The sequence below is a fragment of the Rhinopithecus bieti genome, unplaced genomic scaffold (genome assembly GCF_001698545.2).
Source record: "Rhinopithecus bieti isolate Rb0 unplaced genomic scaffold, ASM169854v2 scaffold_5476, whole genome shotgun sequence".
Classification (NCBI taxonomy): Eukaryota; Metazoa; Chordata; class Mammalia; order Primates; family Cercopithecidae; genus Rhinopithecus; species Rhinopithecus bieti.
In genome coordinates, this window is record NW_016805433.1 from 4080891 (window position 1) to 4100430 (window position 19540).

General features: G+C 36.9%; 1 protein-coding gene across 1 annotated transcript in view; it reads right to left on the minus strand.

The window, feature by feature from the left end:
* GLIPR1L2 (GLIPR1 like 2) overlaps positions 1-4388 on the minus strand; it is a 46287-nt gene extending 41899 nt beyond the window's left edge. The window contains exon 1 of the mRNA XM_017872504.1: positions 4114-4388. Within this exon, the coding sequence (XP_017727993.1) occupies positions 4114-4347 (234 nt within the window). The 5' untranslated portion in view covers positions 4348-4388. The remainder of the gene's footprint in view (positions 1-4113) is intronic.
* Positions 4389-19540: the final 15152 nt, after the last annotated feature.

Consider the following 19540-nt stretch of genomic DNA (forward strand, 5'->3'; position numbering starts at 1 on the left):
AAAAAAAAAAAAAAAAAAAAAAAAAAAAGAAAACTATAGGCCAATATCTTTTATGAATATTAATATAAAAATCTTCAACAAAAACAAAAAGCTGAATTTAACAGCACATTAAAAAGAGCCGAATTTAACAGCACATTGAAAGAATTATACATGATAACCCAGTGGAATTTACTCCTTGGTGCAGGAATGGTTTGATATATAAAAATTAGTCATTGTGACAGAATACATTAACAAAACGAAGAAAAACAGCCACACCATCATCTTATATGTAGACAACCCTAAAGATTCCACACACAAAATAGAACCAATAAATAAATTCAGAAAAGTAGCAGGTTACAAAATCAACATACAAAAATTAGTTGCTTTTCAATATGTTAATAACAAACAATATGAAAGGGAATTAGGTAAACCACTCCATCACAATAGCATCAGAAAGAATAAAATATTTAGGAATAAACTTAGCCAAAGAGGGAAAAACATATATGCTAAAAACAACAAAATACTACTGAAAGAAATTAAGGTGGATACTAGAAAGTGAAAAGACATCCTGTAGTTAATGTACTGGAATACTTTATATTGTTAAGATAGCCATTCTATGCAAAATGTTACAAATCAATGAAACCCATATCAAAATCCCAATAATGCATTTTTTTGCAAAAATACAAAAATACATCCCAAAATTCATAAAAAATCTCAAAGGACCCTGAATGGCCAAAATAATCTTGAAGAAGATGAAAAAAGTTGGAGAATGCACACTTCCTAATTTCAAAACTTACCAGTATTCTACAGTAATTGTTGTGGAACTATTAATAGCATACAGACATATTAGACTAATAGAAAGGAATAGAGGGCCCCAAAATAAACACCAGCATATATGGTCAAATGATTTTTAACAAGGGTGGCAAGACCATTTTATGGGGAAAATAACAATCTTTCCAGCAAATGAAGTTAGGAAAAATGGATATCCACATGCAAAAGAATACGCTGGACCCTTACCTTATACAATATACAAAACTTAACTCAAAGACCTAAAACTATAAAACCTTTAAAAAGCACAGGGGAAAAGCTTCATGACACTGAATTTGGCAATGATTTCTTGGATACAATACAAAAAATACAAACAAAAACAACAAAAAATGATAAATTATACTTCATTGACGTTAAAAACTTTTGTTCATCAAAGGATATTATTGATAGAGTGAAAAGGCAACTTACAAAATGGGAGAAAATACTTTCAAATCATATATCTGAAAAAGATTAATAACCAGAATCTGAAAATTCCTATAACTCGACAACAAAAAATCTAAAAAGTTGGCCATAAAGTGTGCAAAGGACTTGAATAGCTTTTAAAAGAAGAGAAAAACTTGGTCAAGGAGCAAATAAAAAGACACTCAATATCAGTAATCATTAGGGAAATGCAGATAAAAAATACAGTGAGGTATCACTTCATATCTGCTAGATGGTTATCATTGGGAAAAAAAGAGGAGTAACGAAAATAAAACAGAAAATAACAAGTGTTATCAAGGATGTGGAGAAAGTGAACCATTGAACATTCTTGGTGGGAATGTAAAATGGTGCAGCCATTATGGAAAACAGAATGGCGGTTCTTTGAAAAATTGAACATAGAATTATCATAGTGATACAGCAATTCCAGTTCTGGGTATATACCCAGAAACAGCAAAAGCAGGAACTGTAGCAGATAAATGTACACCCATGTCTATAGCAGTATTATTCACAATAGCCAAATAATGGAAGCAATCTAAATATCCACTGACAGGTGAATTGATAAACAAAATATGGTATATACACACAGTAGAATATTATTCAGCTGTAAAAAGACAGGAAATCCTGACACATGCCACAACATGGGTGAACTTTATAGACATTTTACCAAATGAAATAAGCTAGTAACAAAGACACATATTGTACAATTCCACTTATATTTGGTACCTTAAGAAGTAAAATTAATAGGGATAGAAAGTAGAATGGTGATAGAGGCCTGGAAGGAGGGGAAATGAGAATAAAGTAATTATTTGATGGGTATGGTGTCTCAGTTCAGGAAGATGAAAAAATTTTGGAGATGGGTGGTGGTAACAAGCGCACAACAATGCGAATGTACTTAATGCCACTGAACTATATACACTTAAAAATGGTTAAAATGGTAAATGTTATGTCCTGTATATTGTAATACAATTTTTTAAAAACAACAATTATTTTAGTATTTAAAAGCAAGGTAGAACAAAAGTACTACACGACAACAGCATGAATAAGGATGGAAAGTATTCAGAATTTGTGTTAATAAGATTAATAAGATTAATAAGAATTTGTGTTAATTAATAAGATTTTATTAATATTTGGATGGAGTTTACAGATACTAACTTTTGGAATTTATAAATACATATATTAAAATACTAAAAATAGCCAATAAAAGAATTAAAATAAAACGATGTCCAAATTTGCTAAAGAAACGTTTTAAATAGGCCATATTATTACGATAGACTATACTATTTACAGTTAATATTTATGTCCTAATAAAATACATGGGAAAAATATACATTAACTTTAAGAAAGAAGAAAAGGGTAAACATTTAGGGTGGGACTTTAACCTATACATCAAATACTATTCCTTTAAAAATGTCTATATTTAAAAATATTGATTGTGGGTATACAGGTATATTATTTTATACACCTTATGTTTGAAATATTATATAATTCTTAGAGATGAGATAGAAAACCTATGAAAAGTTGTATTAAAAGTATTATGTGTTTATTAATTTTCAGGAATAAGAATAATCTTCAAATTGGGAAGAAACAGAATTAGTCACAAAAAAATGGAAAATTAGCTGAAACTCCCAGATATTCCCAAACTCTATAATTGAATTCAAAAGATAAATAATTGGCTTAGAAAAAAGTATCTTCCGTAGACAGAACCAAGTGCTAGCATATTTCTACAAGAAAGCATATAATCTGACACAGAAATGCTGACAATATAAAAGGTAAAGGAAATGAACACGAAAGAACTAAAGTATGTCCTATCAAAATAGTATCTTAAAATTAACATTAAAACAAATTACTATTTTTATAATTTATCATTTAGCAAATAATTGAACATGTCCAAGTCAGTAAGGATGTGGTGAAAACAGAACATTTATACACAGCTGCTATATGCTAAATTTGGCACAGCCCTTTAGCATAGCAATTGCTATGTGTTAAATAAATAAAAAATATCGTACCCTTAATTTATTTATCCCATTTCTGAAATTTGTGCTAAGAACTAATGCTGAAGGAAGAAAAGACATGTCTAGGAAAGCAGTCCTTGCTATATAAGATAAATTTGAAGCTTCTAATTCCCTAAGAGGACAGTAATACTTGCTGGATTTTCAGTCATTTTAATGACAGTCATGAAAACTCCATAGCAACCAGGGAATAGTTGATGAGCTGTTAAATGACTATAGGGTGTAAAAGAGGGGGAAAGCAAGAACAGCATTGTAAGGTAAGGCAAAATCAGGGTCAAGACTAGGGTGAGGAAACTGAGATACTTTCTTAGGAGCCAAATTTGGAATGGGCACCAAAAATAAAATAAAATAAAACCAATAATCAAGATAAAAAATATTTTAAAAGGCAAAGCTACTGTGACATCTGTGATGGAAAAAGCTAAAAATTTCAAATACAAACAGGTTCTCATCTTGATTTGCACCACCCTGAGAGTGTCGCACTTGCTTTTCCCTTATCCAGACCCAAGGATCCTGTCTTTGTTAAATTTTTTTAACATTTCTTTATCACTGATATTGACATTTTGCACTGATTTTAATTTTAAAACCCGTTGCATTAAAATATCATTTTCTTGCATTGGCGCCCCCTTAAAATCTGCACTGCAGGCCAGTGCCTCTATCACCCTAGTCCCGGCCCTGTGCAATATTATGGTAATAAGTATGTGTTTGAGTGTCCGCAGTTTTTCTCTGTATAAACTTCACGTGTACTTTAAAATCCAAGCTAAAAGTGCGGTTCTCCGCGATCCTTCGGCCTCAGAGCAGTGGCCCCAACTTCCGGAGGCCGAGGGAGGCGTTGTGGCAACGGTCGTGGAAGGTTCGGGAAACCGCCTTCAGGCCTCACCATGAAGCGCAAGTTAGACGCTCGGGGAATGACGTTGCCCCGCAGCTCATTGTGGAGGTTCACGTACTCGTTGATAAAGTCTACGTCCTCTTCGTGTGGCAAAAATGTCGCGTTCAAACTAGAACCTAGTAGCAGTAGCCACAGCTCACAGAGCCACAGCTTCAAAACGTCCCCTACTGCCAGGGGGAGGGATTGTGCGCTCCACTCCCGGGCTAAGGACCTTGGGGCCTCCATGGTCCACCGGCCGCGGACAGGCCAGTGCGCACGCGCTGGCCGTCCCAGTGACCTGCCAATCTAGGGGGACGCAGGCAAGCCTTGTCCCGCCTCCCGGAGGGAGAAAGGGAGGAGGGGAGGAGGAAAAACAAAGGAGGGAGGAGGTGGAAAGGAGGTGGGAGGAAAGAGGAAGAAAAGGATAGTAGGGAGGGGAGAGTGGGGAGGGGAGGGGGAGAGGAGGGGAAAACTAGACCTGCAGAGTGAAGAAAGCTGGTAATAGATGTCTGACAAACTAAGGAAGGACTTGCGCTACGTGAGTAAGCGCTTTTCACTAAACCAATGTAGTGAAATGTTATCCCTAATTGATTTCTGACACTGAATGATATGTCGTTATTAATGAGTCATCAGTTTGTATGGTAAATGCCAATTACTGAGTAACGGGTCTGAGGAACCTTCTAATTGTGCCAGGTGAAATGATTTTTCTGCGATACAGATACAAATTCAATTAATTTTTTTCCCCCATTACCTATTGAGTTGGAAATTTGGTGCAGGGCCAGCCCTTTATTTTCCTCAGGGGCGGAATGGAATAAAGAAATGTTGCTAGTTCTTAAGGCCAAATAAGTTCTTAAGGCCAGCTTAATCGATGAGTTTTTTTCAGTTTTTAAATGAACCTTTGTGGAAAACCACAAAATAAATGGGAGTGAAGGGAGAGTAGGGATCACCAAACTCTCCAAAGGTTAAAACATTTCTACTACTTGTCTCATCAGCACAATTCAGACAGCCTGGAATATCAAGATTCATCTTTTCACTAATTGTGGCATTCACAGTAAGAAAAAACTGTTTTGTTTTTTTTTTTTTCCAGACAAAATTGGCTGATATCTAGCTGATTTTGGCCTGATCTGTTTACCTCCAAACATTTTCCTCAAAAACAAAACAAAACAAAACCAACTTGCTTTGAAGACTTTAAATTCTAAGTGTGGAAAAAAAGCACATATTTGTTTTGGAATACACGTTTGCATATTACATATTGTGCTTAATGCATTAAGCAGATATGGAAAATTGACATTAAGAGAAAATTTTACTACAAAACATTGTAACAGGTTAGCCAAACATTTATAAAAGAAAATGCTTTCAAAATTGTGATGCACACAATTGAAAAACAATAGACCTATGTAAGATGGTTTCATTCATGCCCTTGAATACTTACTATCGTGCAGTGTATTAAGTGATTGAGAAAGATTAGTAGACAAGACACAGATTCAGCTTTCAAGCAGCTTACAGTTTAGTGAATTAGCAATCAGGTAGTATTTATAACATGTGATAAATACAAAGCCAAAATTCTATGGCATCATGTGAGGGACAATTAGTACTCTTGTGGAGGACCGGGGAAGCCTTTCTGGAAAATGTATACAGAAACTGAAACAGACAAGTGTAAGATAGCATTCTAAACAAAAGGAAAAGCACGTAATGTGCCTAAGGAGAAAGGAAGATGCTAAAGGCTAAAGTATTTTGGTATGGCTAGAACCTATTTAAGGGTGAAGGTGGCAAGTGCTGAAAAATGCAATTCCTTTATTATGGTGGTACTGTTGTTAGACTGCAAACAATGCTAAAGAAAAAGTATAAATAGAATAATGCAATCTTAGATTTGGAAGAAATTTTAGCCATGATTACTAGCCTCATGTGTTAGGCATACTCTCTGAAACATCACTGACAGTTGATCATCACATCCTTTTCTTAAACAATTACACCAACTGGAAGTCACCATTTCCTGGGAAGCCCATTCCACTGCTAGACATCTCAATCAATAAATATTTCCTTGGTACCTCCTGTGTGTCACAGCCCAGCTGAAGGTTCAAATGCTGAACAAACTAGACATGGAGTCTATCCACAGGAAGCTTCTAGTTAAAGGTGATACAGCTTCTAGTTCAAGGTGATACATCAATAGTTACAATACAGAGTGGTGAATACTACTTTTGATCTATTTCACAAATATTTAATGTGTCGGGCACTATTTAAAATGCTTGGACAATAGCAACTCATTCAAGTCATACAAATCTTAAGAAATAGTTATTATCCCTTTAACAGATGGAAAAACTGAGAAAAAGAGAAATCAAATTGCCTGAGGCCACCCAGCCAGGGGTGGTAGAGCTACTTTTGTTTTGTTTTGTTTTACCAATTGCTTTTCTAAAAATAGACTCTATTTTTTAATAGCAGTTTTAGGTTCACAGCAAAACTGAGAGGAAGGTACAGAGATTTCTCATGTACCTCCTGCCCCCACACATACATAACCTCCCTCATTATCAACATCCCACAACAGAGTAGTACATTTACAGTTGATGAATCTACATTTATACATTATTCCCACCCAGAGTTCATAGTGTATATTAGGACTCATTCTTGGTGTTGCACATTTCATGGGTTTGGATAAAGGTATAATGTCATATTTCCAGCATTTAGTATCATATAGAGTAGTTTTACTGGCTAAAAATCCCCTATGCTCAGACTATTGATCTCTCCCTCCCTCCTAACCCTGGCAACTACTTATATTTTTACTGTCTTCATAGTTTTGCTTTTCCCAGAATATTATATAGTTGGAATCATACAGTATGTAGCCTTTTCAGATTGGCTTCTTTCACTTAGTAATATGTGTGTAAATTTCTTCCATGTCTTTTCATGGCTTGATACCTAATTTTTAGCACGGAATAATTTTTCATTTTCTGGATGTACCAACATTTCTTTATTCCAGTAGCTATTGAAGGACACATTGGTTGATTCTAGGTATTGGTGTATTATTCTGTTCTCATGCCACTAATAAAGACAAACCCAAGACTGGATAATTTATAAAGGAAAGAGGTTTGATGGACTCACAATTCCACATGGCTGGGAGCCCTCACAATCATGGTGGAAGACGAAGGAGGAGTAAAGGGACATCTTACATGCTGGCACGCAAGAGACCGTGTGCAGGGGAACTACCCTTTATAAAACCATCAGATCTCATGAGACTTATTCATTACCATGAGAACAGCATGGGAAAAACCTGCCCCCATGATTCAATTACCTCTCACCGAGTCCCTCCCATGACTCGTGGCCATTATTACAATTCAGGGTAAGATTTGGGTGGGGACACAGAGCCAAACCATATCAATTTGCAAAGGAACACAGTTGCTATAAACATCTTTGTGCAGGTTTCTGTGTAAACATAAGTTTTCAACTCCTTTGGATAAATACCAAGAGCATGATTGCTGGATCATATAGTAAGTGCTATTGTTTGGATATTTGTCCCTTTCAAAATTCATGTTGAAACTTAATCCCTAATGTAACGGTATTGAAAGGTAGGGCCTTTAAGAAGTGATTGAGTCTGTCCTCGTGAATGTATTGACCCATTCATAGATTAATGGGTTAATGGATTCATTTAGCCCCTTTACCATGTGATACTCTGTGCTGCCTTGGGATTCTGCAGAGTCCCCAGTAGCAAGAAGGGCCTCACCAGATATGGCCTCTTGACTTTGAAATTCTGAACCTCCACAATACTAAGAAGTAAATTCCTTTTTATAACTTACCCAGTTTCAGGTATTTTCTTATGAGCAACATTAAACAGACTATGACAGTAAGTATAATGTTCAGTTTTTTAAGAAACCACTAAACTGTATTCCAAAGTAGCTGTGCTATTTTGCATTCCCACCAGCCATGAATGAGAGCTCATGTTCCTCCACATCCTTGTTAGCATTTGGTGTTGCCGGTGTTCTGGAGTTTGGCCATTCTAATAGATGTGTAGTGGTATTTCATTGGTATTTCAATGTGCGTTTTCCTGATGACATATGATGCACCTTTTCATATGCTCATTTGAGTACTGTGTATCTTTCTTGGTGAGGTGTCCATTAAGGTTTTTGACCCATTTTTAAATTAAGCTGTTTGTTTTCGACTGTTGAGTTTAAAGAGTCTTTGCATATTTTGGGTAATAGTTTTTATTGCACATATCTTCTGTGTTTTCCTCCCAGGCTGTGGCTTGTCTTTTCATTCTCTTAAGAATGTCTTTCGCTGTGTAGAAATTTTTAGTTTTAATGGCACCCAGCTTATCAATTTGTTCTTTCATAAATCATAACTTTTGTGTCGTATCTAAAAGGTTATTGCCAAATTAAAGATCATCTAGATTTTCTCTTATATAACCTTCTATGAGTTTATACTTTTGCATTTACATTTAGGTCTGTGATCCATTTTGATTAAATTTTGTGAAGGGTATAAAGTTTGTGCTTAGACTGATATTTTTTTCTTGTTTATGGACATTCAGTTGTTCCAGAACTGTTTGTTGAAAAGACTACATTTGCTCCATTATATTGCCTTTGCTTCTTTGTCAAAGATCAGTTGACTTGATTTATGTTGTTCTATTTCTGAGCTCCCTATTCTGTTCCATGGATTTATTTCTACTTTCACCAATACTATACTGTTTTAATTACTGTATTTTTGCTATTGTTTGAATGTGTCCCCCTGAATTCATGTGTTAGAAAATTAATACCCAATACAACAGCACTGAGAGGTGGGATCTTTAAGAGGTGATTAGGTCATCAGAGCTCTGTCCTCACAAATTGAATTAATGCCATTATCACAGGATTGGTAAAATATTGAGGGAGTGAGTTCCTGATAAAAGAGTGAGTTCAGCTCCCTTCTTTTGCATATGTGCATGCACTCTCTTGCTCTGTGAACTCCTGCCATCAGATGACACAGCCAGCAGGTCCTCACCAGATGCAAGCTCCTCAATCTTGGACTTTCCAGCCTCCAGAACTGTAAGAAATTGATCTTTGTTTTTTATAAATTACCAAATATCAGACATTCTGTGATAGCAGCACAAAATAGACTGAGACATGTACCCTTGTAGTAAGTCTTAATGTCATGTAGTGTTAGTCCTACAACCTTGTTCTTCTCATCCAGTGTATTGGCTGTTCAGTGTTTTTTTTGCCTCTTCATATAAACTTTAGAATTATTTTGTCAATATCCACAAATTGCTGAAATTTTGACTGGGGTTACATTAAATCTATAGATCAAATTGGGAATTACTGATATCCTAACAATATTTAGTCTTTCTATTTACGAACAGGGAATATTTCTTCAAAGTTCTTTGATTTCTTTTATCATACATTTGTAGTGTTCCTCATATAGATTTTGTAAATAGTTTGTTAGATTTATGACTAAGTACTTGTTCGTGTGTGCTAAACGCTATTACGTTTTCGATTTTAAATTCTACTTGTTCATGGTTAGTATATAGGAAAGTAATTTAAAGTAACTGTCTTTTCTATATTAACCTTGTATCCTACAACCTTGCTAAAATCATTGTTTAGTTTCAGAAGTTTGTTGATTCTTTGGATTTCGTACATAAATAATTATGTCATTGGCAAACAAAGACATTTTTCTTTCTTCTCAATCTATAAACCTTTTGTTTTCTTGTCTTATTGCATTAGCAAGGACTTCCAGTATGATGTTGAAGAGCAGTGATGAGAGGGGCATCTTTGCCTTGTTCCTGATCTTAGTGAGAAAGCTTCCTGTTTCTCATAATTAACTTTGTAGTTAGCTATAGTTTTTTTGTAAATATTGATATCTTTATCAATATCTCAAGGAAGTTTCCTACTATTGCTAGTTTATTGAGAATTTTTGTCATGAGTTCATGTTGGATTTTGTCCAATGCTCTTTCTGCATCTATTGATATATGGTTTTTTTTCTTTAGTCTATTGATGTGATTTATTACATTAATTGATTTGCAAATTGAACCAGGCTTGTATACCTATGTCTGAATTCATTTTCTGATGCTTATAACAGAATACTTGAAACTGGGTAATTTATAAAGAAAAATAATTTAGCCGGGTGCGGTGGCTCAAGCCTGTAATCCCAGCACTTTGGGAGGCCGAGACGGGCGGATCACGAGGTCAGGAGATCGAGACCATCCTGGCTAACACGGTGAAACCCCATCTCTACTAAAAAAAATACAAAAAACTAGCCGGGTGAGGTGGCGGGCACCTGTAGTCCCAGCTACTCGGGAGGCTGAGGCAGGAGAATGGCGTGAACCTGGGAGGCGGAGCTTGCAGTGAGCTGAGATCCGGCCACTGCACTCCAGCCTGGGCGGCAGAGCGAGACTCCATCTCAAAAAAAAAAAAAAAAAAAAAAAAAAAATAATTTAATATTTACAGCTATGGAGGCTGAGAACACAAGGTTGAGGGGCTGCATTTGGTGAAATACCTTCTCGCTGGTGAGAACTCTGCAAAGTCCTGAGGCAGTGCAGGGCATCATATGGCAAGAAAGTTGGTCGTTCTAGCTCTGGTCTCTCTTCCCCTTTTTACTAAGCACTTTAGTCTCACTCCTGTGATAACCCATTAATCCATTAACTCATTAACCTATTAATCCATTAATCTATGAATGTATTGGTTCATTCTTGAAGTCAGAGCCCTCATAACCCAATAATCTTTTTAAAGCCCCACCTTTCAATACTGCCTCAATGGAATTACATTTTAACATGAGTTTGGAGGGGACAAATATTCAGACCAGAGCAATCTGGAATAAATTCCACTCCATCATGGTGTGTAATTATTTTTATACATTGTTAAATTCAATTTGCTTAGTATCTTGTTGGGAAATTTTGCATCTATGTTCATGAGAGACACTGATCTGTAGTACTTTTTTTTCTTGTAATGTTTTTGCACGATTTTGGTATTATGGTGGGTGTGGAGCTGTTCATAGTATTGCTCAGTTATCCTTTTAATGTTCATCAGATACTCTGTAGTGATGTTCCTTCTTTCATCTCTGATATTGATCATTTATGTTTTTTCCCTTTTTCTGTTAGCTTGGCTAGAAGCTTATAAATCTTATTTATGCCTTAAAAGAACCAGCTTTTGGTTTTATTAATTTTCTTTATTTATTTTGTTTACAATTTTATTGATTTCTGCACAAATTTTTATTATTTCTTCTGCTTACTTTGGGTTTAATTTGCTCTTTCTTTCTAGTTTCTTACAGTGAAAGCATATGCGATTTTAGATCTTTCTTCTTTTCTAATATATTTTTTCAGTGCTACAAATTACCTCTAAGCAATGCTTTGCTGCATCCCACAAATTTTGCTAGGATGTTTTCATTTTCATTCGTTTAAAAATATTTTCAAATTTCTTTTGATATTTTTTCTTTGGACCATGTGTTATTTAGAAGGGTGCCATTTAATCTCTTATTTTGGAATTTTATGGTTATCGTTCTGTTATTGATTTCTAGTTCAATCACTAGTGGTCTGAGAGGAGGCATTACATGACTTCTATTCTAAATTTATTAAGGTGTGTTTTATGGTCCAGAATATAGTTTATTTTGGTAAATGTTTCATATGAGATTGAGAATATGTATTCAGCTATTGTCAAATAATGTATAGATGTCTTATTACATCCAAGTGATTGATGTTGTTGATTTTATGTCCTTACTGATTTTCTGCCTGCTGAATCTATACATTTCAGATAGAGGTGTTTTGAATTCTCCAATTATAGATAGTAGATTCATCTATTTCTTCTTGTCATTCTATCAGTTTCGTCTCATATATTTCTACACTCTCTTGCTAGGTGTATATACATTAAGGATTGTAATGAGCCACCATGCCTGGTCTGCACTTGAAATTTTAAGGAAATAGTACTCTAATTCCATATGCTTTTTGATTTAGATAAAAGCTAGCAAAATCTACATTGATCATGGAGTAAGACTGAAGATACTGAAATGTATTATTTTGTTCTCTGTATAGATGTTATTAGAAACACTGTTTTTATTTTATTGACTCTCATTGTTTCTTTTCTATACACACTCAATTGATCTTTTCTATAATTCAAATTTCAGATTCAGATAATTGTGCATGAGAAGCATTAAGAGAAAACCAAAATGATCCACACGTAAAAGCTAACATTAAAAGGTAGAAAGATAGACTTTACTTCATTAAAATGTAAAATAGGGCATCTGAGAAATTTGCTAGATAAATGTCCAAGGATTAAAATCCTAGATGCACAGGGAGCCATTCAGATTTCCTAAGAGGCCGGGTGTGGTGGCTCATGCCTGTAATCCCAGCACTTTGGGAGGCTGAGGCAGTCAGGTCACGAGGTCAGGAGATGGAGACCATCCTGGCCAACATGGTGAAACCCTGTCTCTACTAAAAATACAAAAATTAGCTGGGTGTGGTGACACATGCCTGTAGTCCCAGCTACTCGGGAGGCTGAGGCAGGAGAATCGCCTGAACCCGGGAGGCAGAGGTTGCAGTGGGCCAAGATTGTGCCACTGCACTCCAGCCTGGCAACAGAGTGAGACTGTCTCAAAAAAAAATAAAAATTTCTTAAGAAAGTGAATAACAGCAGCACCATTAGAAAAATAGAGTTGGAAAATGAACCGGTAATTTACCAAAAAAAAAAAAAAAAAGGCTAAATAACAGTGTAGTTGAAATATTCATCCTGCATCTACTCTACTCTTTTCACATATAGGTATGATGGACGATATATAACTAGATTCCAGGAGGAATTTGGACCTCTGGAACTACAGTATCATTTGTCTCTGTGTTAGTTTGTTTTCATGCTGCTGATAAAGACATACCTGGAATTTGGCAATTTACAAAAGAAAGAGATTTAATTGGACTTAGTCCATGTGGCTAGGGAAGGTCTCACAATCATGGCGGAGGGCTAAAGGCACTTCTTACATGGTGGCAGCAAGAGAGAATGAGGAAGAAGCAAAAGCAGAAACCCTTGATAAATCCATCAGATCTCATGAGACTTATTCACTATCATGAGAATAGCACAGGAAAGACGGGCCCCTATGATTCACTTACCTCCCCCTGGGTCCCTCCTACAACATGTGGGAATTCTGGGAGATACAATTCGAGTTTTGTGCAGTGACACAGCCAAACCATATCAGTCTCTAAAAGACCAAGCCATAAAATTGAGTATAAATCTGAGATTATTTATATTAAAATTTGACTCCTGAATGCATGTTAGTTCTGTATTCATTAAGTCAGTATGAAGTATGGTCATATGTTTGAAATAACTTCCTGTAATCTTTTCATCAAAGGTGAAAATAATATTCCCTAGCGTTTCTTAATAACTCTCAAACAATATATTGGTAAATTTGAATGTAGTTTATGAAAATATGTTTAGCTTTACTAGTAGTTCAAGGAATAAAAATTAATAGCATCTACCTTACTGAGAATTATTGAGGGAATTACATAAGTTATTATTTGTAAGGCACTTAGGGCTTGGCATAGTGCAAACATTACTGTTAGGTATTACTATTATTAAGTTTAAATTATCTTATTTTCACTCATTGAATTCACAAGGACTAAAAGTAATTATTAACACTTAGCATGGTGCCAGATATTATGCATGCTTAATAAATTTTTTTATATTAGGTTTCATGAGAGCATGCTTAATAAATATTTATTGAGTTATTCTTGTAATAATCAATGTAGTTTCCCTAGCTGCAAGAAGCAAACCCAATGAATATAACTACAGGTGAGTTGCTGGTAGTTTTAGTCTGGAGGACATTGGCAAGTGATATGTTGTTTTCTTGAGAGAAAATGGGAGTTCCACTAAAAGTAATGATAATGGAATTTATTTATTTCCCCTGCTACAGTTAGTGATCACAAGTAAATTTAATTACAGTTTAAATTACCTAGTTTTAACTAAGCCAACCATCTCAAAATGATCACATATCCTGGAAAAATTGCTGAGAGGAAATTGCCGATTCAATATAGTTGTCAAGATACAAATGCAGGCAAATAATATAAAACTGTCAGAAGTGTTTCTTCTTATATTCCTGGCATAAACATCTCTTTAACACTTATTTTTAAATTTATTTCTACCTCATCCTTTTTAGGTTCAGTCGTTATGTACTTTGTAATATGTTACTTTATTATAAAAATATACATAGTACATTTAGGTCAATGTACATATAGTACCTTTTGATTTAATCTAAGGGTTACTACTTCTACATTTGTTAGATAATGTCCTATTCTGGGTATGTTTCCTTATGTTCTAGGAAACTTCTCAGTCTCAGGCAAACTAGGATTTTTGGTCACTCTACAATTTTTTTTTTTTTACTGAGCGGGATGTATCATCATCATCATCATCATCATCATCATCATCATCATAAACTACAGAGAATACTGTTTAAACTATCTCTTCACCATTTCTCCCAAGAGGTAGAAAACTGGCCCAAATATTATTGACAAGTCTGATTTCTTTGTCTCATATTTTGAAGTGATTCAGCAAATTCTGGGAACACACACTTATTTGAGTTTGACAACCCAAACTTGTCCTAGCAAGACAAGAGAATCTCCAGAAAAATGCACTACTTAAATCTTGAGTTAACTATTCTTGGTAGTTTGAAAAAGCTAAGCCTAGAGCAGTTTGTCTAGCAATTATAAACTAACTGAAATAGGAGGGTTACTTAAAGTCGCTATTAACAGTCTACTCAGAGTAAAGGAACTTCAAGCAATGACAGGCTTCCCAAGAAGTCCTGTCAAGAGGCTGTTGTTAAGATCACAAGAAATAAAAAAGACATATCCTTGGCCCAGAATTTTCTCTTCTTGACAGTAAGAGGAAAACCCACTAATAAGGTGGAGACACTCTGCCTTTCTAGCCTCTGCTCATAGCTTTAGCATGGACCAAAGTCCTGTGAATAGACTCCATTTTCTAAGAACTGTCATGACTTGAAGGTTCCTATAGCAGTGCTAATTTAACAGTCTTTGACAAGTACTTCTTCATCAGGGAATATGCTTCTGTAAAAAAATTTTAAATTTTAAATTTTAATCTGACTTAAAGAAAATCATAGGCTCTTGAATGAATAAGAAGTATAAGGGGATAAATGAGTAATTATATTAAAATCAGAGGATGTTTTAATTACTAATGAAAATGTTTAATTAAAAATCCATGAAGATAACAAAATGATAAACAATGTAATAGGTAGAAAACTCTACATACATGTGAATTTACCTTTAGGTTATTTCATACCACAAGTTAAAAAACAAGTAATTATGACTGAGAATTTTAACAATGCGATAGTTAAACAAATAGCAAAAGCTTACATTACTAAAAAGATAAGACTCTATATGCATGATGTCAAATAGCAATGTGATGGTTAATTTTGTGTGTCAATGTGGCTAATCTACAGTGACCAGTTGTTTGGTCATACTAGTCTAGATGTTGCTTTAAAGATTTTTTTTTTTTGTACATGTGATTAAAATTTATAATCAGTTGACTTTAAGTAAATCAGGTTATCCTTTTTGATGTGAGTGGATCTCATTCAACCAGTTGAAGGCCTTAAGAACAAAGATGAGTTTTTCTGAAAAGAAATCCTGCCTCCAGACTGCAACATAAAACATTTTGCCTGAGTTTCCAACATTTGGACTAGACACTGCAACAGCAACTCTCACTTAAATCTCCATCCTGACAGCTTACCCTAAAAATTTCCATTTGTTAGCCCACAGGATCCTGTGAGCCAATTACTAAAAATCTCTCTCTGCCTCTCCCCATCCCACTCTACCTCTTCCCCTTTCTCTCCTTCTCCCTCTCCACATCTCTCTCCCCTATTGGTTGTGTTTCTCTGGAGAACCCTGACAGATATAAGAAGACTTAAATATAAAACTACTTGGCTTCTTTATAAAAAATAGCACCAATTGGCCAGGCGCAGTGGCTCATGCCTATAATCCCAGCACTTGGGAGGCTGAGGCAGGTGGATTGCTTTGAGCTTAGGAGTTCAAGACCAGCCTGGGCAACATGGCAAAACCCCATCTCTACAAAAAAATGCAAAAATTAGCCAGGCGTGGTGGCACGCACCAGTGGTCCCAGCTACTCGGGAGGCTGAAGTGGGAGAATTGCTTGAGCCTGGTAGGTGGAGGTTGCAGTGAGCCAAAATTGCACCACTGCAATCCAGCCTAGGTGACAGAGTGAGACCCTGTCTCAAAAAGAAAAAAAAGTATCAATCACCCAGCTATGTGGAAGTTCCTAGATATCTGACAGTATATACAAAACAATGTTCAGTTCTATTAAAAATACATTTAAAAATGATTTAAAATAGTACATATATATACATACACACATACACACACACAAATATGTCTGTGATGGTTAATATTAAGTGTCAATTTGATTGGATTGGAAGATGCAAAGTATTGTTCCTGGGTGTGTCTGTGAGAGTGTTGCCAAAGGAGATTAATATTTGAGTCAGTGGACTGGGAAAGGCAGACCCACCCTCAATGTGGGTAGGCACCATCCAATTGGCTGCCACTGTGGCTAGAATAAAACAGGCAGGAGAAGGTGGAATGAGCTAACTTACTGAGTCTTTCAGCCTTCATCTTTCTCCTGTACTGGATGCTTCCTGCCCTCAAACATCAGACTCCCGGCTCTTTGACTTTTGGACTCTTGGATTTACATCAGTGGTTTACCAGGGGCTCTCGGGCCTTTGACCACAGACTGATGTCTGCATTGTAGGCTTCCTGACTTTTGAGGTTTGGAGACTTGGGCTGAGCCACTGCTGGCTTCCTTGCTTCTCAACTTACAGATGGCCTATCGTGGGACTTCATCTTGTGATTGAGTGAGTCAATTCTCCTTAATAAACCCCTTTCATATATGCACATATCCTAGTAGTTCTGTCCCTTTAGGGAACCCTGCCAAATACAGATTCTGGTACAAGGAGTGGTTCTAGAGGAACAGAATTTTAAGGATGGATTTCTTTAGTTGGTTTTGGGGTTTCTGGAGTTGGATGCTTAATCTGATTAGACCCAAAGCAAGCAATTTACCTTCACTGTCCTGCCTTGGGGTATATCAGCTCTCCAGCTTTGTGTCCTAATCTTGTTTGCAGAAATATTGATCACTTTTCCCTTTCACAAGATATCACACTGGCCCATTACATTGATAACATAATGCTGATTGGACCCAGTGAGTAAGAAAAAGCAAACACACTGGACTCACTGGTGAGACATTGGCATGCAAGGGGATGGGAAATAAACCCCATTAAAATTCAGGGACCTTCTACCTCAGTGAAATTCCTAGAGGTCCAGTGCTATGGGGCCTATGGAGATATTCCTTCTAAGGTGAAAGATAAGTTATTGCATTTGGCCCCTCCTACAACCAAGAAAAATGCACAATGCTTAGAGTGCCTATTTGGATTTTGCAGACAACACATTCCTCATTTGGGTGTGTTACTCTGGCCCATTTATTGGGTGACTTGAAAGGCTGCCAGTTTTGAGTGTGGGTCTAGAATAGGAGAAGGTTCTGCAACAGGTCTAGGCTGCTGTGCAAGCTTCTCTGCCACTTGGGCCATATGACCCAGCAGATCCAATTGTGCTTAAGGTGTCAGTGGCAGATAAGATGCTATTAGGAGCCTTTGGCAGGCCCCCATAAGTGAATCACAGTGGAGACCTCTAGGATTTTGGAGCAAAGCCCTGCCATCTTCCTCAGATAATTACTTTCATTTTGAGAGAAAGCTCTTGGCTTGTAAGTGGGCTTTAGTAGAAACTGAACGTTTGACTATGGATCATCAAGTTACCAGGCAACCTGAAATGCCTGTGATGAACTAGGTGCTTTCTGACCCATCCAGCCATAAAGTTGGGCATGCACAGAAGCATTTCATCATCAAATGGAAGCAGTATATACATGATGGGGTACAAGCAGATCCTGAAGGCACAAGTAAGTTACATGAGGAAGTGACTCAAATGCCCGTGGTCCCCACTCCTGCCATCCTGCGTGCTCTCCCCCAGCCTGCATCGATGGCTTCATGAGAAGTTCCCTGTGATCAGTTGACAGAGGAAAAGAAGACTAGGGCCTGGTTGACAGATGGTTCTGCATGATATGCAGACACCACCTCAAAATGGATAGCTGCAGCACCATAACCCCTTTCTTGGTATCGCTGAAGGATGCTTGTGAAGGGAAATCTCCCAGTGTGCAGAACTTCAAGCAGTGCACCTGGCTGTACACTTTACTTGGAAGGAGAAATGGCCAGATGTATGATAATATAGTGATTCATGGGCTGTAACCAATGGTTTGGGTGGATGGTCAGGGACTTGGAAGAAGCATGATTGGAAAATTGATGACAAAGAAATATGGAGAAGAGGTATGTGGATGGACCTCTCTGATTGGTCAAAAACTGTGAAGATATATGTATCTCATGTGAATGCTCACCAAAGGGTGACCTCAGCAGAAGAGGATTTTAATAGTAAGTGAATAGGATGACTCATTCTGTGAACACCACTCAACCTTCTTCCCCGGCCACCCCTGTCATCACCCAATGGGCTCATGAACAAAGTTGCCATGGTGGCAGGGATGAAGGTTACACATGGGCTCAGCAACATGGACTTCCACTCACCAAGGCTGACCTGGCTACAGCCACTGCTGAGTGCCCAGTGTGGTAGCAGCAGAGACCAACACTGAGCCCTTGATATGGCACCATTCCTTGGGATGATTAGACAGCTATTTGTGGCAGGTTGATTGCATGGGACCGCCTCCATCACAGAAAGGGCAGTGATTTACCCTCATTGGAATAGACACATACTCTGGATCTGAGTTTGCTTATCCTGCACACAAAATGCCTCTGCCAAGACTACCATCCGTGGAATCGCAGAATGTCTTATCCACCATAATGGTATTTTACACAACATTGCCTCTAACCAAGGCACTCACTTTATGGCTAAAGAAGTGCAACAGTGGGCTCATGCTCGTGGAATTCACTGATCTTACCATGTTCCCCATCATCCTGAAGCAGCTGGATTGATAGAATGGTGGGATTGCCTTTTGAAGTCATAACTACAATGTCAACTAGTTGACAATACTTTATAGGGCTGGGGCAAAGTTCTTCAGAAGCTATGTATGCTCTGAATCAGCATCCAATATATGGTTCAGTTTCTCTCATAGCCAGGATTCACAAGTTCAGACATCAAAGTGGCACCACTCACCATCACCCCTAGTGATTCACTAGCAAAATTTTTGCTTCCTGTTCCCATGACATTACATTCTGCTGGTCTACAGATCTTAGTTCCAGAGGGAGAAATGCTGCCATCAGGAGACACAAGAAGTATTCTGTTAAACTGGAGGTTAGGATTGCCACCTGGTCACTTTGGGCTCCTCCTACCTCTAAGTCAACAAGCTAACAAGAGTTACAGTGTTGGCTGGGGTGATTGACTTAAACTATCAAGATGAAATCAGGCTGGGCATGGTGGCTCACATCTGTAATT